The sequence below is a fragment of the Talpa occidentalis genome, unplaced genomic scaffold, assembly GCF_014898055.3.
Source record: "Talpa occidentalis isolate TD23 unplaced genomic scaffold, MPIMG_talOcc4v2.1 talOcc4.10, whole genome shotgun sequence".
In the NCBI taxonomy this organism is placed as follows: domain Eukaryota; kingdom Metazoa; phylum Chordata; class Mammalia; order Eulipotyphla; family Talpidae; genus Talpa; species Talpa occidentalis.
In genome coordinates this window covers 90,598,791-90,624,746 of record NW_023600993.1, presented here as the reverse complement: position 1 = coordinate 90,624,746, position 25,956 = coordinate 90,598,791, and the positions used below count along the sequence as shown (strand labels likewise).

Below are 25,956 nucleotides of genomic sequence, written 5' to 3'. Positions count from 1 at the left end.
GCAGCAGGCGGCAGGAGAGGTCTGCGCGCCATGTGGGACCCTCCTCTGGTGACCGGGAGCGGCCGGGAAGCAAACCGGCGCTGCAGAGGCTGCGGGCAGCTTCGCAACCCAGCGCTCAACCACTGTGCCACCGGGGAGGCCCTATTTTATTTTTTTTTAAAGATTTATTTATTTATGCATACAAGAGCTGGGATACAGGCTAGAGATGCAGGGGGTGAGAGGATTCACCAGAGACAGAGTGGGGAACAGAACAGACAGACTGAGTGAAATACACGGCTGCTGAGAAGAACAGCGGGTGAGACAGGAGAGGTCTGCTGCACTGTGTGGGTAGCTCTCTGGTCAGCCAGGGATGGAACTCTTGCTTTAGAGGCTGCGGATTGCTTCATAGTGTGGTGCTTAACCCCTTGAGCCACCAGGGAGGCCCACCATGATTTATTTTAAAAGAAACTGCAAAAATAGTTTTTTACATGTTCATACAAATCTCTTCTTTGACTTACATACTCTGTTAAACTTTCTGTTAATAGAGTTTATTCATAGTGATGACATCAATTCTGTGAGATCCTGAGAATGCTTAATTAGGCTTAGTAGCTATTGCGATGTTTTTTATTTGACCCTAATTCTTGGAAGTATGTTACACACTAGTGTAGAGTGCAGTCTGCACAGGAAACCTTCAGGCGTTCCAGGTGACATCAGACTTCCTCAGCCAACAATCTTTTAGAGGGTCTGTGTGAGGAAAGCCAGCGTGAGTAGAGATGAGGGGAGGCCCCTTTCTCACCCCTTACCATCCTTGACTTTAGTGCTTACCTGAGAGTCCACGGTGTTTCCTGGAATACCTCGGGTCTCGCCAGGTGTGGAGCTCACAGTAGCTTGCATCATGGAACTTTATGTTAGAGGCTACCCAGCTATGTGGTCAGCTTTGGTCAGTATTCATTGGTCTATAATATGTTTTTGTAGAATGTGGTCTGTCATACCACGTTACTATATTGGCATTAACCCAAACCTGCTGCATCAGATGTTTGCCCATGCCCATGCCCTCCCTCACATGCAGCTACCTCCTGCCGCAACTTCCCTACCATCAGCTTGTTCCAGAGAGGCCTGATGACTATGGTTTCTGAGAAGCCCTAGAATGTAGCCTCTGTTTTTCTTCTGGAAGTAAGACTGCGTTCTTTCTCAGTGTTCAAGCTGTTTTAATGTTCCTGCCCCCTTCCATATGAGACTCTTTTGTTAGTTTACCTTTGTTTGCACCCTGGGGATTGCTTTATTTGTTTGTCTCACCAGCATTGATGATTATTCCTTAAATATGTGAGCTGATGACCTATTTATAGAAGCCATGTCCACTTGCCTTTACTTCCTTCCTCCCAGCCTTTCCTGTGTACAGAGTTCACCCCAGTACACAGTAACCCTCCCCAAAGCTGACAGGCAACAATGACCTCAGGCACACGATTGCTTTGAGCCAGATGAGCCAACAGCAAGAGCTTTAGACACTGGTGTCTCCAGGATAACCTGCAGTGGGTCCTTGGCTATGTTTGTTGCTGTTTTCTTCCTCCATGAGTTTAAGCTGTGGAGTTTCCATTTGGTATTTAGCTCTGCAGTGAAGCACACAGTTGAATTTAGTACCACAGATTTCACTCCGCTGATGTTGTGAAACACCCTGAAGGCTGCTCTTGTGACTTAACTCTGTGCCTGCATTGCCACAACTGGGGGCCACAGTGAGGGGAACATCTCATGAGGAATAGGAGATCCTGGTTGTCCACACCCAAGAATGTTCTATGGTCACTTTGAATCACATTGCCTAATTAAAGAATTTTCAGTTTAGAGTTTTGTTTCATTGTCTGTGAAGTAGTTTTATTGATTTTACTTATAGGGGCAGAAAATGTCTAAAGGAAATGCTTTTAATGATCTTGTGTTTTAATTTTTTCTTACAGATGTAATTATATTGATTAAATCAGATAGCGTCCATCTATACTGTAATCCTGTAAACTATCGCTATCTTTTACCCTATGTGGCACATTGGAGAAATCTGCATTTCCACTGCATGACTGAAAATGAGGTGAGGAGAAAAGCTAGAATAGACATTTATAGATACTCCAAAATTTTTTTTTCAGGAAAATATAAATCTGGAACAAGAATGCCCTAAAAAATCAAGATTGTAAAACCACCACAGAGGTTATTTAAAAGGAACATTTCATATTTCACTATGATCAATTGTAGGGGTAAGGAGACCAAAGGAACTGCTCAAACTGGGACCTGGCAGTAGGTTTGGGAACCTGCTTCATGTTCTGCTTCCTCACTATCAGCCTGGATCCATTCTCTCAGGGGTTCAGTGCCAAGGAACTTCAAAAACTGACATTTCTGTGTTTGGATTTCTTGGTGTCTGTTTCTGTTTTCCTTTGGGTCCTTTTCAAGGATTTGGCTGGAAATCAATTTGGGATTTGAGATTCAAGATTTCATGGATATTGTGACCCAATAGTACTCAAGAACCCTTCTCTCCTGAGCCTGGGGGGCGGGGGGGGGGATTTTTTAAGAACAAGTTGTATCTCTTGCATTTAGGTCTCTTATCTACTTTGAGATAATATTTGGTGTGTGGGGTAAGGAAATGATGAGTATTTCTGAGCAGCAAATACAAAAAACTGATTCAGAAACACCATTTTGCGACAGTCCTCTATAAATGTCATTTGGAACAGTTCTGATAAAATGCAGAGGAAATTGGGACTTTGTGTGATGACTCATCAAAGCCTGTTTTCTTTTCAATTTCCTTCTTTAGTATGAAGATGAAGAAGCTGCAGAAGAATTTAAAATTGCCAGTTTTGTGGATATGACTCGAGATTGTAGTAGAATTGGCATTCCTTACAGCTCCCAAGGTATCTTACAGTGAGCCATTTTAGAAGCGTACTTGGAGGCTGTGTGAGTCTAGTGTCCCACTACTTCTTTCACTGGAGGCTCTCTGCTGAGAAGCCCATTGATTTATTTTTACTAAAGGCAAAGAATTGAGCAGAAGGAAAATCGAAGACTTTCCTATGCAAGCTTGTATTTAGAACATACACCATGCCTATAATTAGATAGAAGAACTGATAAGAATTTACCATAGCTGTCATCTAGTCTATGCCACTTATTATATTAATACATAGGATGTAGATATGTGACCTTTGGTAGTAAAAAACAGTAATTCAGGTAGCTGTTAAAAATATACTCACATCGAGGTTCAAAAATGATGTGTAAAAATTTAGGATAAAATCAGCATGTTTAGCACTGCTTGTATCTTATTTGTTAAAATTTTGTACATTGAAAAAAGACTCTGCACATTGAAGCTATTGTTCTAAGAAAGGAAAATTTTTTTTTTAATATTAAATTTTATTTTTATATTCCCCCATACAATTGCAAACGCCCCATTCTGACCCCAATCCTTCCCCTCCCGCCCCCCACCCCCCAAAAAGTGTCTCTGGTTCGTAGTTTTTTGTTGATTTTGATTTTCACTTTCTTATATTCATTTTCCTGGTCCCTTAGTTAAGTTTTCTAGATTCCTGCTATGAGTGAGACCATCCGGTATTTTTCTTTTTCTTTTTGGCTTATTTCACTGAGCATGATCCCTTCCAGCGCCATCCATGTTGCTGCAAATTGCATGTGTTTATCTTTTTTGAATGCTGAGTAATATTCCATGGTATATATGTACCACATCTTCTTGATCCAGTCATCTATTTTTGGGCATTTGGGTTGTTTCCAAAGCTTAGCTATTGTAAACAGTGCTGCTATAAACATAGGGGTGCAGGTGCTCTTTGGAATTGATGTTTCTGTGTCCTTTGGGTAAATACCTAGGAGTGGAATTGCTGGATCATATGGAAGCTCTATGTTTAGTAGGTCCAGAAATCTCCACACAGCTCTCCATAGTGGTTGGACCAGTTTGCACTCCCACCAACAGTGCAGAAGAGTTCCTTTTTCTCCACATCCTCGCCAACATTTGTTGTTGCTAGTTTTTTTAATATGTGCCATTCTCACTGGTGTGAGATGGTATCTCATGGTAGTTTTGATTTGCATTTCAGAAAGGAAAATTTTTTACTTACTAATTTTCCCTTGAGGAAGTTGGCTGTGTTTCTTAAGGGAGAGGAGCCAACTTTGGGTCTGTTAATAATTATGGCCACTAAGTGATGCAAGTCAGATGTAATCGGCCACTAATTATTTACTTAGGAAACCAAAATGTGAAAATATAATCATAGAGAAATCTTAATTTATGTAACTTATTTATGGTTTGAATTTTCCTTGCTTTGCATTTTGTATTTTCTAGTTTTAATATCTAACCCATTTGATCTGTTTCAGTTTTCTTTTGTTAGATTAGGTATTGGTAAACTTGTGAGAATGGTGCCAGGCTAACCATACTAGTTAGACTTATAACCAGGGTGGTATTTGATATATGTTGTATTCTATTCCTTTAGGTCATTTGCAGATATTTGATATGTTTGTAGTGGAGAAATGGCCAATTGTACAGGCCTTTGCACTTGAGGGCATTGGAGGGGATGGATTTTTTACCATGAAATATGAGGTATGTATGAGAAGCAGTTTGCCTGTTTTTTGTCTGCCACTAGACTGATTTTATGAAGAGCCCACAAAGTGGGCATGCATCATAAAACTCTGAAAGGCTGGCAGTTACCTCCCAAGGGCATAGAGCAAGTTAGAAGAATTGAAACGGAAAATAGTTGCTGTTTAAGTCTAGTCCCCAAACTGAGCTCCAGTATGCTTTCTTTGTGGAGTTCTTCTCTCTCCTCTTTTCTCTTTCCATTTTCAGTTCACTGTTCTTCCAGTCTACTACTGTTGCACCCTAGGATGACTCCTTTTATGGTTTTTATCATCCAATGTTATACATTTATCACAAGCCCCATTCACCTACCAACCCACACCCAGTCTCTGCACTGGAAGGACTTTGAGAATAAGAATATTTTTGTTGTTGTTGTTTGTATCTCAGAAATTCATAAAAATTGAGAACTATCCAAGAGCAATGAAAGGGATAGTGCAGGTGGTGCAAGGGGTTAAGACACAACCTATGAAGCTATCTGCAGCCAACTGCAGCACAAATTTGATCCCCGGCCAGGAAGCTACCCACATGGCGCAATAGACCTCTCCTGACTCGCCCGCTGCTCTCCTCAGCAGTGTATTTCACTCAGTCTGCCTGTTCTGTTCCCCACTCTGTCTCTGGTGAATCCTCTCACACACACATCCCCACCTCTGGCCTGTACCCCAGTTCTTATATGCATAATAAAATAAATCTTTAAAAAAAAAGGGGACAATGCAGAATTTATGTACTATGTGCTAGAGGAATAAAGGGCTAATTTTTGTGGTAAGAACAGTGTCTTATTTCAGCATTATCTGCATCTCATAGTTCACCAATAAATATTCGTTCATTGGATTAATGAATCAGTCCGGGAGGAGGCCATCCAGAGTACACTTTAGGGAAGATGGCTTAATCATTAATACCATAGGCATTCACTTGCCTCCATAGGACCCCCACAGGGATGTTCCTCCCCCCAGCACAGGAAGTCAGGGAGAGGGAACATTGACATGCTAGAAGTGGGGAAATACTATCAGGAATAGAACAAATGGGACCTTTGGAAGCAAAGTGCAAGGCTAATTCCTACCCCTCCTGAGAAGTAGCAGCATCCCTAGGAAATGAGAGGACATTGCCTGACAGACCTTGAAATGTGGAGGAGCACAGGCTTTAGGGCCAGAGAGCTGAAGTGGTGTACGTGCCACTCTTCCTGCTCCAAAACCATAGTTTCTCATATTGACTCTAAGTAGGATTGTGGGGACTGGCCCTGAGAGGAAGTGATGCTCTCTAATTTACAAGAGTGTAGGACTTAAAGGAGGCAGGCCACAGAAGGTGGAGAGGAACCTTAAAATTTTTAGCATTAGTGATAATATTTATTTTAAATTGTGTAAGGTGAGCATTTATAGAATGCCTCATTTATGCCAGGCTCTGTTCTAAGTCAATATGAATTGACTTTATTTCTTATAGTAACCCTCTAACCTGAAGGGGAAAGCAGTGTGGCCAAGTCTAGGCTGTCTGGCTTCAGAATCCTGTGCTCTTACCCCACCCCCACCCCCAGCTAGATTAGCATTGGAAATCAGTGCCCTGGGAAGCTGCATGGTTAATGCAGCCCATCGTTAATGCACTCCTGCCTTAGGAAGAAAGTCATATCCAAAAGAAATAAAATCCCCTTCTGAAATACCTTTGTAAGGTAATGTAGATATTTACTCTAGGGTGGGGTGGCATGGGCAGTGATGAGGAAATAACACACGTGTAGTAAACGTTACTGTAAGTCTTCGCTCAAGATTCCTTTCTCCAAATCCTGCTTTCTCTGTCTGCTAATTTTCTCTCTCTCACATACTTTCCTTATGTCTCCATCTCATTCTCCCCACTCAGTGTTGTTCCTTACCCTGCCTTTCCCTGTCTTTCAAGGTAAGAAGCAATACTTGACTCTCATTCACATATTGAAGGCCTAATGAGTACTTGAACCTCCTTTGAAGGAGAACTACAGAGATTTATAATTTCACTTTTTAATTTGTTTTATTGCATGGACATACCCAGAAGAAAGTCACTGAGAGGATTTTTTTTTTTTTAAGATTATTTATGCATACAAAAGCAGGATTACAGGCCAGAGATGGGGGGGGGGGTCGGTGAGAGGATTTGCCAGAGACAGAGTGGGGAACAGAACAGGCAGACTGACTGAAATACAATGCTGAGGGGAGCAGCGGGCGAGACAGGAGAGGTCTGCTGCGCCATGTGGGTAGCTCCCTGGCAGGCCGGGGATGGAACTCATGCTGCAGAGACTGCAGATTGCTTCATAGTGTGGTGCTTCATAGGCTGGTGGGCCTTGCACTTCATAGGCTGGTGGGCCTTGCACCACCAGCGAGACCCCTGAGAGGATATTTTATCCCTAATATGGTAGGTGCCAGCATGAGAATGGTAGCCAAAGCCAAATAACTTTTACTTGGTATTTAGTGTGTGCCGAACTAGTTATGGGTGTAAGAGATCTCTTTTCTTCATGGGAAAGTGGACAGGGAAGTTCTTTTTCTAGGGCTTTCTTTTTTCACCTTCCTTCTTACTCTCCAGCATCTGTGACCTGGTAATTTATAAATTTATATCAAGTAGCTCCCCAAGGAAACAGTTTTAATAGCAAACATCTGGATAATGTTAGTAACCATGGAGCAACCATTCATTCACCTTTTTATGGACACAAGTTAAGATCTTCATATTGAAAGGTAGAGTAAGACTTATGAAAAGACAACAAAACATAAGCGACCGTAGTATGTTACATGCAAGAATAAATGCTTTTGAAAAAGATTTTTCTCCAGCAAATAAAAAGTGAGAAAATTATTTTTTTCTGTACTTTTAAAGAGTTCGTAAAAAGAAAAATGAGATAGTAGGCAGAGCCCATCATTAAAGAGATGTAAAGGTGTGTCAGATATCTTGAAAAGGTAATTTTCTTGAGTGGAACAGCATTTATTAATATATAAAGCATCTGTTACTATATAAAGGTTCTAATACAATTAATAATTTGATTTATTTTAATCATTGAGTTTTCACGAAGGTCATCATTTTTGAACCTCAGAAAAGAATCCTAATTGCCCTGATACTGTCTCCATTGTTTCAGTGTTTTTGTCCTTGTGTTGCAGTTGCAGGATGTGAGTTTGAATCTCTGGAATGTCTACAGCAAGATGGATGCTATGTCTCTGGAGAGTTTGCTTTCAGAAGTAAGGAGCCAACTTATTTTTAACTTTCAAACCCTACAGCCAGCTCAGTTATCCACTAATGATATATACTTTGAAGAAACACAAGATATGTTTTTAGTTTGGTTTATCAGAAATTGAATGATTTCTTTCCTGTATACTTTGAACTCCTTGGGCATGGAATGGGACCTGGAAAAGCTATTCTACTCAACTCTGAGGAAACCTCATCTGAGGCAAGACCAAGGCCACCTGCCTGGTCCAGAGTTTAGATTTTCACTTAAAAAAGTTCTTTCTGTTGGGCTCAACTTTCAGAAACAATATGGAAGGTGTCTTTTTGCACTGTTTCTCTGACGTGGAAAGATAAAAAAGATGGAATATGATGTAAAGAAATCAAGGATTAAGGCAAACTTTTTCTGTAAAGGTCTAGATATGATTATTTCAGGCTCTGTATGCTTTTCCTTTTTGTGGGAACTACTCATCAGTACCATTGTAGCCTGAGAGCAGCCAGGGACAATGCTGAAGTGATTGGGTGTGTCTGTGTTCTAAGGAAATTTTATTTATAAAAATATGTGGCCCACCCACAGAACATAATTTGCTGACTTCTGGATTAGAAGGTCAGAAATTAATTGTTCATCTGAACTTTGAAGAAAAAGTTAAGGTGGGTGGAGCAATTTGCAATAAGGATCAACAAACAAAACTAAAACTGTAGGAATAGGTACTGTGGTTAAGCAGCTCAGTAGTGTCTCTCAGTGGCCATGGATTGGTTTTGCATGGAAAAAGAGCAGCTTGTAGCCTTTTAATGAAAATGACTAATACCAAAACCCAACAACAAAGCAACCAAAAAACCCTCAAAAATGGAAAATACAGGACCAGTCTTACTGGTGAATATTAATGCCCATATTTTAAGTGAAATATTAGCAGACAGAACCCAATGTCACATTAAAAAAATATTTTATGATGAAGTAAGATTTATTAAGGGTTCAGTATTTATATGTTAAGATGCTCTATCTTATAGTCCACATAAGTGAAACCATTTGGTATTTGTGTTTCTCCTGACTTATTTTGCTTGGCATAATCCCTCCCAGTTCCATCCATGTTGTTGCAGATGGCAGGAGTTCATCTTTTTCTGTAACTCTGTAGTATTCCATGTGTGTGTGTGTGTGTGTGTGTGTTTCTCCACATACCATGTCTTCTTAATCCATTCGTATGTCATTAGGCACTTAGGTTATTTCCTTAGCACACTCAGTATACTGTCCTTGTATTTTCACTGTGGACCCAGCCTGCTGGAAGTACCCTAGCTCTCCGTAATGTTTCCCTCAGTCAAGGGTGTGTATCCCCACACTGTTCAACTCTTTCCTCCCTGGCACCACTGACTTAGTGGCTGCTCCAGTGGCAGTGCCTCAGTTGGTAGCGCAGCCTCCTATCCCAGACAACAGCCTCTAGGTGTCTCTCTGCATCCACCTCTTGTTCAGTGAAGAATGAATCTCCTCCATGTTCCTTCAGGTGCAGTGTACTTGGTCTCTGGTGTTCAGGTGTTCTAGTTTTCACCCCAAACCATAGGGTTCTCTGGGTACAATACCCTGTTGGTTAACCTAGATGATCGATCCCCTGGGGAGTGAAGCAAGGAACCTTTATTACTGCCCTTTTTTAAAAACATATTTACTGGAGTATAGTTTATATGCCATAAAATTTACCCATTTTATGTATACATTTTATACATTTATAAATTTATACATTTTATGTATAAATTTATAGAGTTGTATAGTCAACACCACAGTTGAGTTTTAGAACATTTTCATCAACCCATAAAATTTTCCATGTGCTCAATTGTAATCTGTCTCCCTGCCTTATTCAAGCTAATCTTTCTGCTCTATAAATTTACCTCTTCTGGGTATTTTATGTTTTCTATAAAGCCATATATCAGGTGGTCTTTTATAGCTGACTTCTTTCACTTGGCATAATATTTTTGAGATTCATCCCTGTGATAACCTGTGTATCTACTAATACATATTGTGATTACCTTTTAAGCAACATTTTTAAATTGGTCTGGTAATTTGAAATCAGATGCAGTTTTGGTTCTGGTTTTCTAAAGTATCTCCTTTATACATATCTTTTTCATTTTCTCCCTAGGATTTGGTGGCTTTTGAACATCAGTGGTCTAACTTCTTTGCTAATTTTGACACAGAAATTCCCTTCCTGCTGGAACTTTCTGAATCTCAGGCGGGTGAGGTATGTAAAGGAAGAGTCAAATAAACAAGAAAATTACATAATTTATTTATTGTTCCTTCTTTTGGTGTAGAGTAACTGGGTAGGCCAGAGGTGTGGGGGCAGTGGTGTGGAGAGAATTCACCAGAGATAGTAGAGAGCCGACAGGCAGATTTACTGACATACACTGCTAAGGGGAGCAGTGGGAAGACAGGAGAGATGTGTTGCACCATATGTGGGTCAGCTCCCTGGCCAGGGATTGAACTCAGGCCATAGTGGTGATCTCTCTGACACACACCAGGGAGGCCCAATTGTTCCTTTTTAAAAACTTTTTTCTTCAAAAAACAACACTACCAATCTTACTTTATGTCTGTTATCCTTTCCTTAAGCTTTGTTGTATGCTGTAAAGAAATTTTTAACCTCAGTGCAAACACTGATATAAAAAGTTGGCTTTTTTCTATGTCAGCTTCTTTTCAGGGATGCTCATTTTTTAGTGTGGTAGTCCTGTCAGTGAGGAATTTTAATGGGCCCCAGTTAAGTAAGTCTGGGAATAGTCTACCACATGTCATTAATACATCTTTGTCAGCTGAACCTTCAGGTAATGCCAACCTTTTTTTTCCAGGCAAACAGCAGTAGAGTTACCAGGTTTATGCTAAAACTCACTCCATGAGTAAATTGAGGTTATCTCAGTCAGGGACCAAGCCATAAGACAACCCCCAAAAGTGGTCAGTGAGAATGATAAAAAGAATGATCTTGGGTTTGTACTGTCAGTTCTCAGTTCTCCCTGGCCCCAATGGCCAAAACAAGCCCAACTTCTAATCCCTGCAGCTGGAATTGATACGTGTTGTCATGTATTTTGTAATTACATATGTCATAAAACCCACAATACATTGCTATTATTTTTATTTAAATTATCAATTATCTTAAAATACTTTGAAAAGATTTAAATGATAAAATAATCTTACATATTTACCCGTGTAGTTATTATTTCTGGTGTTCTTCAATCTTTTGTGTACATACAAATTTCTTGTTGGTATGATTTCCCTCTCCCCAGAGGATGTCTTTGATGAGAAATTCTTCAAGCTTTTATATGTCTGAAAATGAAATATTTTTACCTTTAATTTGGAAACAATTCTGCCATGTATAGAATTGTAGGTGGGTAGTTTTTTCAGTACCTGAAGGCTGTTGCACTTTTTCACTTGCCTTGTTTCTTCTATCATAACATTTTTTTTCTCTATCAACATTTTAGATTTTCTCTTTCATTACTGGTTTTCAGTAGTTTGTGTCTTGCTATAATTTTCATATTTCTTGGGCTTGGGTTTTTTGAGAGTCTTAGCTCTATAGATTTATAGGTTTTTTTTTTCCAAATTTGAAAAAAAATTGGGGAATTTTTGTCCATTGTATATTCAAATAAATTTTTCTGGCTCCCATTCCTCTCCTTTCCTTCAGAGACTCCAATTACCTCTCTGGCCACTTGAGGTTGTCTTACATCCAGTACCTTCTGTTTTTAGCTTCTTTTTCCTTGTGTTATTACTGTGGTTCTAAAAGTAAAAATCAGACCTCCCCCGGTGGCGCAGCAGTTGAGCGCTGGGTTGCGAAACTGCCCGCAGCCTCTGCAACGCCAGTTCAATCCCTGGCCGCTGGCGAGGGTCCACATGGTGTGACAGACCTCTCCTGCTGCGCCCACTGCTCCCCTCAGCAGTATATTTCGTCAGTCTGCCTGTTCTGTTCCCTGCTCTGGCTCTGGTGAATTCTCTCACCCTCCCGCGCTTCTGACTATACCCAGTGCTTGTATAAATAAATAAATCTTCAAAAAATAAATAAATAAAAGTAAAAATATTCAAAAAGTACACTCAGCAACACATCACTCCTTGCTTCTTCCTACTCCATTCTTCTTTCTAAATACTCCATTACCAGTAGGTAACAAATCTCTTCATTTTATACTTCATCTTTTCTGTTTATTTTGCACAATTGAGCAGATACATGTATCTCCTTATAATCTCTTTTTTAATTGAAAAGTAGCATACTCTATGCCGTCATTTCCATTTTGGTCACTTAACCTATCCTAGTGCTCGATCAAAGTCAGTTCATTGACATCTTGCTCATTCTTTGTTATAATTCATAGTACTCCATCGTGTGGCTCTATTTTCATCTATTAACTATTCTCCTATGTATGTATATGTAGAGTGTTATCAATATTTTACCATTGTGAACAGTGACATAATAAATACCTTTGTCCTTATGAATTTGCATATTGTTGGAGTTATATATACCTAGTAAAAAAGATTGCTGGGTCAGAAAATAAGTGTAGGGCCTCCCCGGTGGCGCAGCGATTGAGCGCTGGGTTGCGAAGCTGCCCGCAGCCTCTGCGGCGCTGGTTTGATCCCCAGCTGCTCCCCGGCCACCAGAGGAGGGTCCCGCATGGCGTGCAGACCTCTCCAGCCGCCCACTGCTCCCCTCAGCAGTGTACTTCTGTCCTGCCTGTTCTGCTCCCTGCTCTGGTGAATCCTCTCACCCTCCTGCACTTCTGACTGTACCCAGTGCATGTGTAAATAAATAAATAAATAAATCTTTTAAAAAAAGATATATTTTAAAAAAAAAAAAAAGAAGTGTATATGTAGTTGTGTTAGCTACTATCAAATCCTCTTCAAAGGATTGTACCAATTTTCATACCCATTAGCAGTATATGGGAGTACATATTCCTCCACAACCTCACTCATGAAATGTGTTGTTATACTTTTTAATTCTTGATACTACTATAGATGAGAAATGATATTTCAGTATTGTTTTTTTTTAACATTATACCTATTTTCTAATAGATACCTTCATCTTTTTTTTTTTTTTTAAATAGAGGCATGTTTTATTTATTTATTTGTTTGTTTGTTTGTTTGTTTTGTTTATACATGCACTGGGTACAGTCAGAAGCACGGGAGGGTGAGAGAATTCACCAGAGCCAGAGCGGGGAGCAGAGCAGGCAGAAGGACCAAAGTACACTGCTGAGGGGAGCAGCGGGCGGCAGGAGAGGTCTGCACGCCATGTGGGACCCTCCTCTGGTGGCCGGGGAGCAGCCGGGGATCGAACCGGCGCCGCAGAGGCCGCGGGCAGCTTCGCAAACCAGCGCTCAACCGCTGTGCCACCGGGGAGGCCCTATTTCAGTATTGTTTTAATTTGTATCTTTTTAATTATGACTAAATTTGAACATTTTTTGTATATTTGAGGGCCATTTTATAATTCCATCTTTTTCCCATTTTGTTTTATTTTTTTTAAAGATTTATTTATTTATACATACAAGAACAGGGGCACAGGCCAGAGGTGTGGGGGGTGAGAGGATCCAGCAGAGACAGAGTGGGGAACAGAACAGGCAGACTGACTGAAATACACTGCTGAGGGGAGCAACGGGTGAGTCAGGAGAGGTCTGCTGTGCCATGTGGAGTGCTCCCTGGCCAGTGGGGGGATTGAACTCGTGCTGCAGTGGCTGCGGATTGCTTCATAGGTTGTGTCTTAACCCTTTGCGCCACCGGGGAGGCCCTCTTTTTCCCATTTTAATATCAGTGCAGTATTATTAACTAGACTGTGGAGTATATTATTTACATAATCAGAAAAAAATATAGATGGGCTGTAAATATTTAAGGGCTGTAAATTTGCCTTTGGAAATTTTGAACTCTTTTGACATTTCCCTGCATATTAATTTTTGATTAATGGTTAGCCTAGTACTATGCAGGTCAAAGCTGAGTATTTCTGTGGTTTCCTGGGAAAATTATCAGTACACTTCTAAGTATACTAAGTATTCCTTGAATTCTTCCTCAGTGCTGATCTTAACTTAGTATAGTAGAATTGATATTCATTTATTGGAAATGTAGGGAAAAATTTTAATAGGAGAAAAAGTCTCACATGGTTAGTAACTTGGACCATAGGTAGTGATTAGTCCAATTTCCTTTCAGTAGGTAAAGTTTATAAAATTTAGGCCTCCCTGGTGGCTTAAGGGGGTTAAGTACTTACATAGCACTATCAAACTATTGGCAGTCACTGCAGCACGAATTCAATCCCCTATCAGGGAGCTACACCACTCGGCACAGCTGACATCTCCTGTCTCACCCGCTGCTCCCCTCAACAATGTATTTCAATCAATCTGCCTGTTCTGCTTCCCACTCTGTCTCTGGTGAATCTTCTCACCCCGCACCTCTGGCCTTACACCCCAGTTATTGTATGCATAAATAAATAAACCTTTAAAAAATTTATAAAATTTGACAAAAATTTCTTTACCTTCATTTTTCTGTTTTTCTTTTACAGTCTTTTGTCTTTTTTTCTTTGCTGACTGCCGCCCAAAATTCATGTTGCTGCATATCACATGTGTTCATCCATGTTCTTATAATAATCCACAAACTGCTACCCTTCTCTCCCCTCTCAATCTCTCCATACCCCCCCACACACACAAGGAGATTTTATGATGGTTTTAGAAGTTATCTTAATATATACAATTTTTGCTTCTTCTTTAGCCATTCAGAAGTTATTTCAGTCATGGGATGATTTCCAGCCATATAACTGAAAACAGGTAAGGTTCTTGGGGAAGAAAGGTGAATGGTAATAGAGAAAATGGAGTTGACGGGGGAGTGGATGTGGGGAAGCATCTAAGTCCAGAAGTCAGAGTTAGGAAAATATGGATTGACTTAAGTCATCTCAGAGTAAGCAATCCATATTCTGTATAATAGTCTGTTTCGTTGCTTTTATATTTCTAAAATAGTTTTAAAATTCATAGTAAACTAGCTTTTAAAATATAGCATCTCCCTAAAATAAAATAAAATGAAATACTGTCTCCTGATGAAATCTAAAAAAAGAAATGTTTTTATTCTGTCCCTAGCCCAGTGAAAGGAAAGGAAGCAGAGTGTCCAGGGACTGGGCAGGGAGCAACATTAGTTTGTGGGGAGTAAAAGGGATTGAGCATAAAGTTCCAGCCCAGTGAAAGATTAGGGGAATAGTGAAGGTCCCTGTGTTATTTTCTTTGTTTCCTTCAGTAATACTCTTGTCATGATAATTAGCAGTGCCTTTCAAAAAATAGCTCCTCTGTTGGATTAGATGAGAGTAGTCTTTCCTCACTAGTTCCCCTCCCATCTAGTAGGGCGATAAGCCAGTTTGGGACTCAGAGTCATCTTTTTCTGCCGAAAGTGTCACTTACCTTGAATTACACTTCAGAATTAAAATCAGAAACGTGAAATCAGTAACAGGAAAAGAAACATTGCAGGTGTCTAGCAAGACAGTGATAGTGGCATGGACTAGGATTGTGACCTTATGAATGGAAGGAAATGGACAATAGAGTGAAATTTGGAAGACTGATTGGATTTAGAGGATGAGGGAGCAGAAGTCAGGGAAGCTTCAGGTTCAGTCCCTGGATGTATAATGAGACCATTTATTTACTGTAGCAACTGGAAAGGGAATAATTTTAGGGGCAAGATCTTGAGATAAGAGAAGAAAGGAGAGAGCAGACAACTGAAGGTAAAACCCTAGGAATATTAAAGCTGACCATCAATCTGTGACTTTGAGGGGACGGGAGAATCAAGGTGGGGAGTGTGAGTAAGGGGAAGCACAGTGGACTGTGATGGAAGACTTTGAGAACTTTGATGGTGGGAGTGCTTTGGTGATTCTACGTAAAAGGAGATGTAAAATATAGCAATTAAAAAAAAAAAACCCAGAATATTCAGAGGCCCCAGTAAAAGAGAAAGATGACTGACAAAAAAGAGACTGAGGAGCAACAATTCTTGCAGGGGAGGGTATCCTTCTGAGAGATCTAGAAAGGGCAAGCTGAAGACTGGCCATTGGATTTGCTATATGCTACATGACTGAGGAGGGGGTTAATTGAAGTAGGCTGAGAAGTAAGCAGGAAGAGAAAAAGCAGAATTAAAGAGAGAAATCCAGCCAAGAAAGGAGGGAAGAAGGAAAAGGATGTGGAGGTAGGTAGGTGTATTGATGAGAATATTTTCAGCCCTATTTTCCACTTCCCCAACAGCTACCCAGGAATGGCTAATAGCTCTGCTGTCTGTGTGTTTTCTGGGTGTCACAACTGCTATCATTCCTTAAAATATGTATTTATTAAAATGCTGTTTTATAAAACTGGGCTTTAGCTCCATCTGTGCATCAGGGATAGCAAATTTACAGAACCTTCTTTTCAAGAAGTGAGGCAAGCTGAGAATATATGCCTGGCATGGATTTTGTTATGTCCCTAAATGACTGATTTCTGTGGGTCAGTAGGAGAAATCAGGCATCTGGTGTCCCTTCCCAACCAATAAGGAAATTAGGTAGATTGTACTGACTACTCTGCTCACACTGCAAAAAGATGATTTTAAAAAACTGGAGCACTCCCTCACTAGGAAGTTTCTCTAGCCAGGAACCTCTTTCCTAATCACATGTTTTGATTTGACACTAGCCCTAATAGGCAGCCATTCGTTCTCTTTGGTAACCATTCCACACGTGAAAACCTGAATGCTGGCAACTTTAACTTCCCCTCTGAAGGGCACCTGGTACGCAACACTGGTCCCAGCGGGAGCTTTGCCAAGCACATGGTGAGTAGCTTGACTGCTTGGTGCTTAATTTGTTTTATGATTAAATAGGGAGGAGGGGAACTGGGGAAAAGAACTTTTTCCAATTAGTGTGTTGATTTAACCTTGAACTTGATTTAACCTTGAACTTGTTTGGGGGTGAAAAGATGTAATTGGAAAACGCGTGTATTTTTACACCGGCACACCTAAGAGATACTGTAGGTTTGGTGCCAAAAAGCAAATATTGGTTTTTTTTTTTTAATTTATTTATTTATACAAGAACCGGGGTACAGACCAGATGCGCAAGATGGGAGAGGATTCACCAGAGACAGAGCGGGGAACAGAACAGGCAGACTGATGAAATACACTGCTGAGGGGAACAGCAGGCACAGCAGACCTCTTCTGTTGTGCCATGTGGGACCCTCGCTGGCTGGCCTGGATCGAACCGGTTCTGCAGAGGCTGCGGCCAGCTTCACAGCACTGCACTCAACCACCTGCGCCACCAGGGGAGGCCCCATAAAGCAAATACTGTGATAAAGCAAGTCACATGCATTTTTTAGTTTCTCAGTGCATATAAAAGTTATATGCACTATGTACCTTAATCTGTGAAGTGTGCTACAGCATCATCTAAAAAATGTATAGATCTTAATTAAAAAATACTTTTTCCTAAAAAGTGCTAACCCCATCTGAACCTTCAGTGAGTTATATTCTTTTTGCTGGTAGAGGATCATGTAGAAAAGAAACCACAGTTACCTGTGAGGCTCTCTGAAGTGAGTCACAATAAAATGAGCTGCTATGTCTATGCAAGTACCAGGTATGATTTGAAAACATTTTGTCTACTTTCTTAAATATTTGAAGGAAAATATTTGAAGGGTTAAAAAAAAATTCACAGACTAAACTCTTAAATTGTCAGAATAGGATCATCTGTAGATTAAGAATCTTAAATTAACTCAAAACGGACAGTCACTCTAAGCCAGTTGTTATACCTTGAGTAATTACGTTTCAAGGCATAATCCTTGAGGATCACTGTGTTTTTATCAAGGATACTAGGGAGAAGATTTTTGCACTGGATATATTGTCTGCTACATTCTTTTAAAGGAAACATTAAACAGGAATACGAGAGTCTAATGATTGTAAAAATAATTTTTAAGTATTTTCAAAATGTCCCTGAAAGGCAGGAAAGCTGGGGAGATGGGTACTATTATTTTTCAGTTTAGATTTGGGGAAACTGAGCCCCAAATCTGTCTGGACTGAAACACCAGACTGGGTCCAAGACAGTTAGGATGAAGGACTGTTTGAACAGATGTCCTATTGGGATCTTCCTACCAGAAAAGGGAAGGCTCGGGCCTCATTTTAAAGATACACCTGTTCCTCTTCCCTCCCTTTTTCCAAAACCACTCCTGTCTTGGAATTCACAAAGAATTCCACTGATCCAGCAATTCCACTCCTAGGTATTTACCCAAAGGACACAGAAACATCAATTCCAAAGAGCACCTGCACCCCTATGTTTATAGCAGCACAATTTACAATAGCTAAGCTTTGGAAACAACCCAAATGCCCAAAAATAGACGACTGGATCAAGAAGATGTGGTACATATACACCATGGAATATTACTCAGCATTCAAAAAAGATAAACACATGCAATTTGCAGCAACATGGATGGCGCTGGAAGGGATCATGCTCAGTGAAATAAGACAGAAAGAAAAAGAAAAATACCGGATGGTCTCACTCACAGCAGGAATCTAGAAAACTTAAATAAGGGACCAGGAAAAAGAATAACTATAAGAAAGTAAAAATCAAAATCAACAAACAACTATGAACCAGAGACACACTATGTGGGATGGGGGGCAAGGAGAGGAGGGATTGGGGTCAAAATAAGGGGGTTGCAATTGTATGGGGAATATAAAAATAAAATACATATTAAAAAAAAAAGAATTCCAAATGGCATAGGCTTTTTTGTGTCATTTACTTGTTGATTGAATATACCGAGTGAGTCAAAACTAAAGGAGACAATCTGATTGCTGCTTCTGGGAACATGGAGTAAACATACTTTTCCCTCTTCCTCCCACTAAGTACAACTAAAAACACTGGGCATTACATATTAGACTAACATAGGAAAACTGAAAAGGGGAGAAGGAAAACTAGCCTAACGACCTCAGGGCCAAAGAACAAAATGCCACTAAGTCTTCTGATGTTTCTTTTTGCCTATATTTTCCAAACTGGGCACTAAAGAAGCTTGTAACCTGGAAATGTCAATAGGCACAGACGTTCAAAGCCCCAAGGAAAACCTGCTGTCGCTAGCCACTTAACAGACTAAGATTTAATTATGACATTATAGAATCTTTTCACTCCCTTACCTTACCACTCCAACAGGTCTTCAATATAATAATAGGGGATTACTGCTAAATGAGCTTCAAAGTGCAGACTATCTAAAGATAAATTCTTATGAAAATACAAATAAAACAGAAAGACAAATGCAGTATTACTGGAGGAATTTTAAGCCCCCTGGCCTCTGCAGATAGAGAATGCATTGAACAACACGACCCATCTCCCAGCCAGATTAACATAAAACCTGATACATCATGTCTGTGAAAAAAAAAACATGCTAAAAGGCAAGAAAAAAACAGTTTGAAGAGACAGTACAACCATCAGAACCAGATTCTCGATATGATTCATTTTCAGATGTTTCAGATAGGAACTTAAAATAATTACGATTAATATGTTAAAGACTAATGGGTAGACAACATGTAAGAACAGATAGATAATTAATGTAAGCATAAAGATGGAAACTGCTAATCCAAAGGAAATGCTGGAAATCAAAAATGAAGAGGAGGAATATCCAAGAACTGTGCAACAATTTCAAAGAGAATAACATATCTGTAATGAGAATATTAGGAGAAGAAAGGAAATAAGGAACACCAGAAATATCTAAGGTAATAATGGGCAAGAAGTTTTAGAAATTAAAGACAAATCGCAGATCCAGGAAACTCAGAGAACACTAAACAGAATAAATACTGGAATATCTATTCCTGGGCTTAATCACATTCAAAAAGATTATAATTACAAGATCAAAGACAGAAAAATCTTGAAAAAGCCAGAGGGAAAACATCCCTATAAAAGAGCAAGACTGGAAATTACAGTAGACTTATTATTAAAAGCCATGAGTACAAGAAGAGAATGGAGTGATACAGATAAAGCACTGAAAGATCTAGCAAAGTTATCTAAAAGGAATGGGTGGGAAGAGCAGAGAAGAAATAAAGAAACATTTAAAAAGCTCATCAGGCATTAAAAAAAAATTTTTATAGACCAGATTGACTCACTTGCTAACCCTACGCACCAAAATAAACTCCAAATGGATTGAAGATTTAGATATAAGACCTGCAACAATAAAATACATCGAAGAAAACAAAGTTTCTGTATAGCAGAATATATAAGATGATTAAAAAGATAGCCTGTTGAATGGAGAAAATATACAATATGTAACTGATAATGGATTAATAGGCAAGATGTATTTATTTATTTTTAGATTTATTTTTATTTATTTATATAAGCACTGGGTATAGTCGGAAGCGCGGGAGGGTGAGAGGATTCACCAGAGCCAGAGCAGGGAGCAGAGCAGGCAGAAGGACCAAAGTACACTGCTGTGGGGAGCAGCGGGCGGCAGGAGAGGTCTGCGCGCCATGTGGGACCCTCCTCCGGTGGCTGGGGAGCAGCCGGGGATCAAACCGGCGCCGCAGAGGCTGCGGGCAGCTTCGCAACCCAGTGCTCAACCGCTGCGCCACTGGGGAGGCCTGGCAAGATGTATTTAAAAAAATACAATGCAAGAAGTAAAAAGAAAACAATAAATGGGCAGCAAAGATGAAGAGACAGTTCACCAAAGAGGATATCTAGAAGGCCAAAAGACATGAAAACTGTTCATTGCCGCTTCTAATAAGAGAAATGCAGGTTAAAAGCACAGTGAGATACTTCTCACACCTGTGAGAATGGCACTTACTTTTAACTTTGATTGTTGCTCCTTTTTTGTTGTGTTTTCTGACATCCAGGTAGTACAGTGTGTCTCACCAAAGGGACCCCTTGCTTGTTCAAGAACATACTTTTTTGGAGCTACCCACAGTCCTTATTTGGGTAAGTCCTTATAAGTCATCCTCTCATCAACTTATCAAAGAGAAACATATAGACAGTTTCTTTTCCAAAAACCAGCAGTCGACTCCAATTTACTGCTTTGCTCAGAAGCTCCTCATGCTCAGGTTGTAGGTCTTTGACTTCCTCTCTGACCGCAAATTGATATGCCTAATGCATTTCTCACAGTGTATTTCAGGAAGAAAAAGTATCAGTGTATATTAAGTCTACTCATGTGTTAAGACCATGTACTCTATGTGAAAAAAGTAAAAATGAGTAAGTTCGAGATGGAGCTAGGAGAAGGCTTGGGCTGTGGTGGGAGTTAGGGTGACTTATCCAGGTGCCTGCCTGAGTTTTTCTGTGAGGAGAGTAAAGAAAGGCCATGGCAGAAAGGTATCCAGGCCTGCGGCGGTTCACAGAAACAAGGGTTCTATGCTACTGGCCCTTCCAGAATGGCTGACTAAGCCTGTTCTTCCTGAACGAGTCAGAAGCTACAGATATTCAGGGAGACATGGAGAAGAACCTCTGGAATGAGTGACGGTCTCAGCACTTTCCACAGAGTAAATAAGAAACCAGGTTTTCTCCTGGATGTTGTAAACTGGGAAGCTCTAAAATAGACTTTGAGTCAGGTAATTCAGGAGATGAAGAATGAGGCTGAACTGAACCTGCTTACTTATAATATCGAGTTAAAAACAGATTAAAAGAAAGGCAAAAACATTCCAGAACCTATGATTCTGCACACCTTCTCTGGTGTTTAATTGCAATGCTGAGTGGGTTGCTAAAGTGGGAAGTGTCAAGAGTGAAGATCCAGGAGGATATTGGGAAAAGCTAGGTTTTACTGTTCTTTGTTCTTGTATGGTATCTTAAAAGAAAAACGTAGTTCTTCATATCTCCTTCAAATGAAATAGAAAAATTCTAACTTCTTTGTAAAGGGTTTGCATCCCCTGTGATCTTCTCACAGTCTTAATACATGGTCCTTTTTCACAGATGACAACAAGCTACCCAAGAAAACTGAACAAATGTAAGTTCACATTTCTATTTTTCTTTCTCAAAGTTGAGTTATTCAAAGGTGTGACTATCCTGTCTACCTCCTTTCACGATCAGCAATGGGTGGGACATCTGGCTTATGAAGTGAGCACAGCTGTGTAGTTACTGAGGCAGTTCCCAGTCCATGTCTCTCAGCTTGGAGTCCAGGCCAGGGACCCTGCCAGCTTTGCCATCTGTTCTTCTCTGCAGATCTTAGAAACATCCTTCCTGCATGCCCATGCATTTAAGTGGCACAACTCTTCTTAATGTATTGTCTACGTAGTGCATGTTTTCTTAGGGCTTTCCTAAATGTAGAATACTCTAAAACCCGGTGGGAGAATCTTTGTGTAACCCCATCTGGTCTGAGGAGTGTTTCCTCTGGATTTGACTCTCAGGCAGCTGGAATAGACCTATAATATGAACACGAACTGTGCAACCTTAGAAAGGTCCTAGTTTGACTCCTGTCCCCCACATACAGCAAGGTACAAACTTATTAATGCTTGTATTAATCTGCTTGACTGCCATAACGAAATACAGCATACAGATTGATTTATTTTCTCATAATTCTGAAAGCTGGAAGTTCAAGATTAAGGTTCATTTGGTTTCTGGTGAGGCCTCTCCTCTTGAGGTGCAGATCTCTTGTCATCTTGTCCACACTTGGCCTTTCTTCACTTGGAGAGAGAGATCTTTAGTGTTTCTTCCCCTCCTTAAAAGGACACCTGTAGTAGTAATTTAGGCGCCACCCTTATAGCCTCATTTGACTTTGAGTACCTCCTTGAAAGCCCCTATCTCTACATGTGGTCACATTGAGGTGTAGAGGTTCAACATGAATTTGGGGAGAACATAATTCAGTCCATAACAATGCTAGAATTACTGAATTCCAAAGAGAAATTTTCCTTCAGAAATATGAAAACAGTAAATTCTATTATCTAATAAAATATCCCAGCATAAGCTAGAGGGGTCTAGACTAGTGCTTCTCAAGGGCTGGCAGTGACAGGCCACAAAGAATCATCTAAGGATCTCTTTTAAAGTGTAGGTTTACCAGGCTATAGTAATTTCCAGAACTACTGAATCAGAATCTCAAAATCAAATTTAAATCAGAATCTAAATCTGAGATAGGACCCATGGAGCTATATTAGAAAAAAGTATAATGTGAATGATAGAATCATACTGCAGAAAAATTGGAAGATGAAGAAAAGAAAATCGGCCCTAATTCCTCTTCTCTGATACTACCCATTAGTATATTAATGTGTGTCTTTCTGGGTTTTTAAAAATTATTTTATACAGCAGTATGATCCACACATAGAGTGGGTCCCTTCTTTATGGGTCTCAGGCCTTCCATCAAGGCCTTTTATGAGTCAGTAGCCAGGTGGTGAGTGTATTGCACTCTTGTCTAAGGTTCTGTATAAGAGAAGGCCAAGCAGGGGAGAACTGACCAATGCTGGTGCTGAGTAATATTTAGAGCAAGCTGGGGGTTGAGTGGGAGAGAAATATCTTTATGTCTTTGAGGTTGGCTTCTATAAAGCTTCACCCCTACTGTCAGATGAGGATTTTGGTCTCATGTGGAAGTGACCAAGCTCATTGGCATTGTTACTGCCAGGATGCACCCCTCTGCCCTAACAATCTTCAGGATATGTTGATCCTTGGAAATACTACTTTGTTACGTATACTTTTTCTCTCCCTTTTTCTTCTACCCAACTCACATTTCTTGCCTGCATTGTAGAGGTGTAGTATGAGAGCCAAGGAAGAAATTGGAGGAGATAGCGTTGTGATAGGGCACAGTGGAAAAGCACCAGGCCGAGAACAGACCTGAGTTTGAGTCTGCCAGTATTTTCTGTGACCTGACAATTGAGTCCCCCTCCAGAGGTCCTACATGCTTCTGTAAAATGAGAGGGTTAGACCAGATTTTTCTGTGTTCCTTCTTGCTTTCAAACTTCTGTCACAAGTCTGTGGCCATACCAATCTGAACGTCCCCAATTGCATTAAACTCCTGTCACCTTCCTTTACCTGTTACAGTATTCTTACAGATTTAAAAAGATATATGCTTAGGTGAGGCTTTTATCAGTTCCTTGCCAGGCACCTCCCTTTCAGGGCCTTGTGGATGGTTTCTTCTCTATCTAATTATCCTAATAAGATCCCAGGATTCTTCCCCTAAACAGGGGATCTTAACCAAGGGCAGTCTTACTACTCCTGCCGTTTCCCCTAGCCCCAGGGACATTTGGCAATGTCTGGAGACATTTTGGTTGTCAGAGCTAGAAGATACTACTGGCCTTCAATGGATAGAGACCAGGGGTGCTGCTAAACATCCTATAATGCACAGGACAGACCCCGCCTCAAAGAATTATCTGGCCCAGAATGCCAAGTAAGAAACCCTGCCCTAAAGAGAATCAGACTCAGATTTTCTAGGGATGTTCATGGTAGTCCCGGTATGGCATAGGAAAGAACCTTCCTGAAATGACTTTGGGAAGTAAGAAGTCAGAGAGAAAGAGCAAGATTATGGGTGTGGGAGAAGGGAGAGAGCCCCTCAGAAACCTCTGTTCTTAAGATCAGGCAAACTGCTTGGACATGTCCAGCAGCTGTTAATATGAATGTAGTGGAACCCAACTTCCCAACCAGGTAATCTCTTTTGGCCCCTGAGATCTGCCACCCGAGATTCCAGCAGCCCCAGTCTTTATTACAAGCAGGCCTGAGGTGGAGATGACAGGGAGGTGTGGTGGGGTCAGTCCCTAGAAAAGGGGCAAGTCTGTGTCATGGCCCTGAAAGGATCAGGTTCCCTGGGGGCTGCTCCTGCACACAGCATGGCCAGGGGCACACACCACTTTTCTCTCTGGATCATGACTTTTCTTATCATGAATTAGCAAGAATAAAGTATAAATCAGATGGAGCACATGGCTTTTTAAAGGTTTAGAAATCAGTCAGTTCCATTTATCACTTTCCTCATTCTATTTAAAGATCAGCTTCTAAGGGAATGTCATTTATGTGCATGCAGCTTTTGGTGAAACCTTGTGATGCTGTAGTTAACCCTTTTTTTTTGTTTCTAAAGTAGGCTCTTGTCTCAGGTATATGCTGCTGTTATTGAGGCTGTTTTGGCTGGCATTGCATGTTATGCTAAAACTTCCAGTCTAACAAAGGTAATTTAAATACCACATTTCTCTCTTTGTACTAGTAATTATTTTAATGTAAGACTTCCTATGCATCTGTTTTTTCCTTTGGGCATTTTGTAGTACTCAGTTTTGTGTGAGCCTGGGCCTCATGGCTGGTGCGCTGGCACCAGACAGAGATGCCTCAGAGAACTCTGAGCTTGTGCTGCCTGTGACCGAGCTGCGGTTGTCTTCTGAATGACAGCTCATCAGCACTTCTTTGTAGACATCTGGATGTGTTTAAAAAAAAAAAATCACTCCATCGCATACTGTTTTACTTAATAGTTTTTTTTAAGGTTTTAAAAGTTAAAAAAAATGGAGCTTCCTTGGTGACACAAGGGGTTAAGTCTTAGCACTATCAAGCTATTGGCTGTCATTACAGCATGAGTTTGATCCTTCGGCCAGGGAGCTGACCCACATGGCACAGCAGACCTCTATCTCGCCACTGCTCCCCGCAGCAGTGTGTTTCAGTAGATCTGCCTATTCTGTTCCCCACTCTGCCTCTGGTGAATCCTCTCACTCCCCCACATCTCTGTCCAACACCCCAGTTCTTGTATGCATAAATAAATTTTTTTTAAAGTTGAAAAATACAGGTTCTACTATGAATTTTAATAAAGTTAGGAAAAGCTTGTTTTGAGCTACATGGTTTGATTTCCTATAATTCAGTGTAAAAAAAAAAACAGCTAAAGATGAGAAGATCTGACTTGCCTTTCCTAGACAAGCACGTGTTCTTGTTCTCTGACCATTATCTTCCTTGCTGTTTTGCGGTTAACCTGCCCTGCTGAGTTGCATTCCTATATCTGACTCAATAAGGAGATGAGAAGAGTCGGCTTGATGCCTCCCAATGCCAATAGGACCTTTCCTGAAGGAAGCCATTTGACATTAGAAAGGTTGTGTATGATGTAGCTATGACAGAGACTGTAGCTATGGTCACCAGCTCCTTGCCATCTCACCTTCTCATTGAACTTGAATCTCTGGTACTGAAGTGGGTTTTCTCTATCCTTTAGCTGAAAACATGTAAAACAAAATCAGTTTTACTGATCCTTCAATATCAGTTTTCACACCTTTGTGTTTTACTCATCTTCTGTGACTCTAGCTATTTGAGTAGAATAAATTCTGTGGGCAGTAGTCCCTCCCCCAGCACCAGGGTCAAGGGGAAAAAGAAGGCACTTTCCTAGATCTCACAATGGCACCATCCTAGCTGGTCACATCTCACTGG

The 25,956-nt window shown here is 40.4% G+C and overlaps 1 protein-coding gene across 4 annotated transcripts in view; it reads left to right on the top strand.

Annotated features, from left to right (window-relative positions):
* DNAAF9 (dynein axonemal assembly factor 9) overlaps window positions 1–25,956 on the top strand; it is a 101,445-nt gene that overhangs the window by 16,647 nt on the left and 58,842 nt on the right. For 3 of the 4 annotated variants that reach the window (XM_037498252.2, XM_054697502.1, XM_037498232.2), the window contains exons 4-13: window positions 1,926–2,050; window positions 2,765–2,861; window positions 4,428–4,534; window positions 7,663–7,740; window positions 9,847–9,945; window positions 14,418–14,473; window positions 16,340–16,475; window positions 20,496–20,577; window positions 21,559–21,592; window positions 24,641–24,728. In XM_037498252.2, coding sequence (XP_037354149.1) covers window positions 1,926–2,050; window positions 2,765–2,861; window positions 4,428–4,534; window positions 7,663–7,740; window positions 9,847–9,945; window positions 14,418–14,473; window positions 16,340–16,475; window positions 20,496–20,577; window positions 21,559–21,592; window positions 24,641–24,728 — 902 coding nt within the window. The remainder of the gene's footprint in view (window positions 1–1,925; window positions 2,051–2,764; window positions 2,862–4,427; window positions 4,535–7,662; window positions 7,741–9,846; window positions 9,946–14,417; window positions 14,474–16,339; window positions 16,476–20,495; window positions 20,578–21,558; window positions 21,593–24,640; window positions 24,729–25,956) is intronic. The other variant, XM_037498244.2, reaches the window with a different exon arrangement.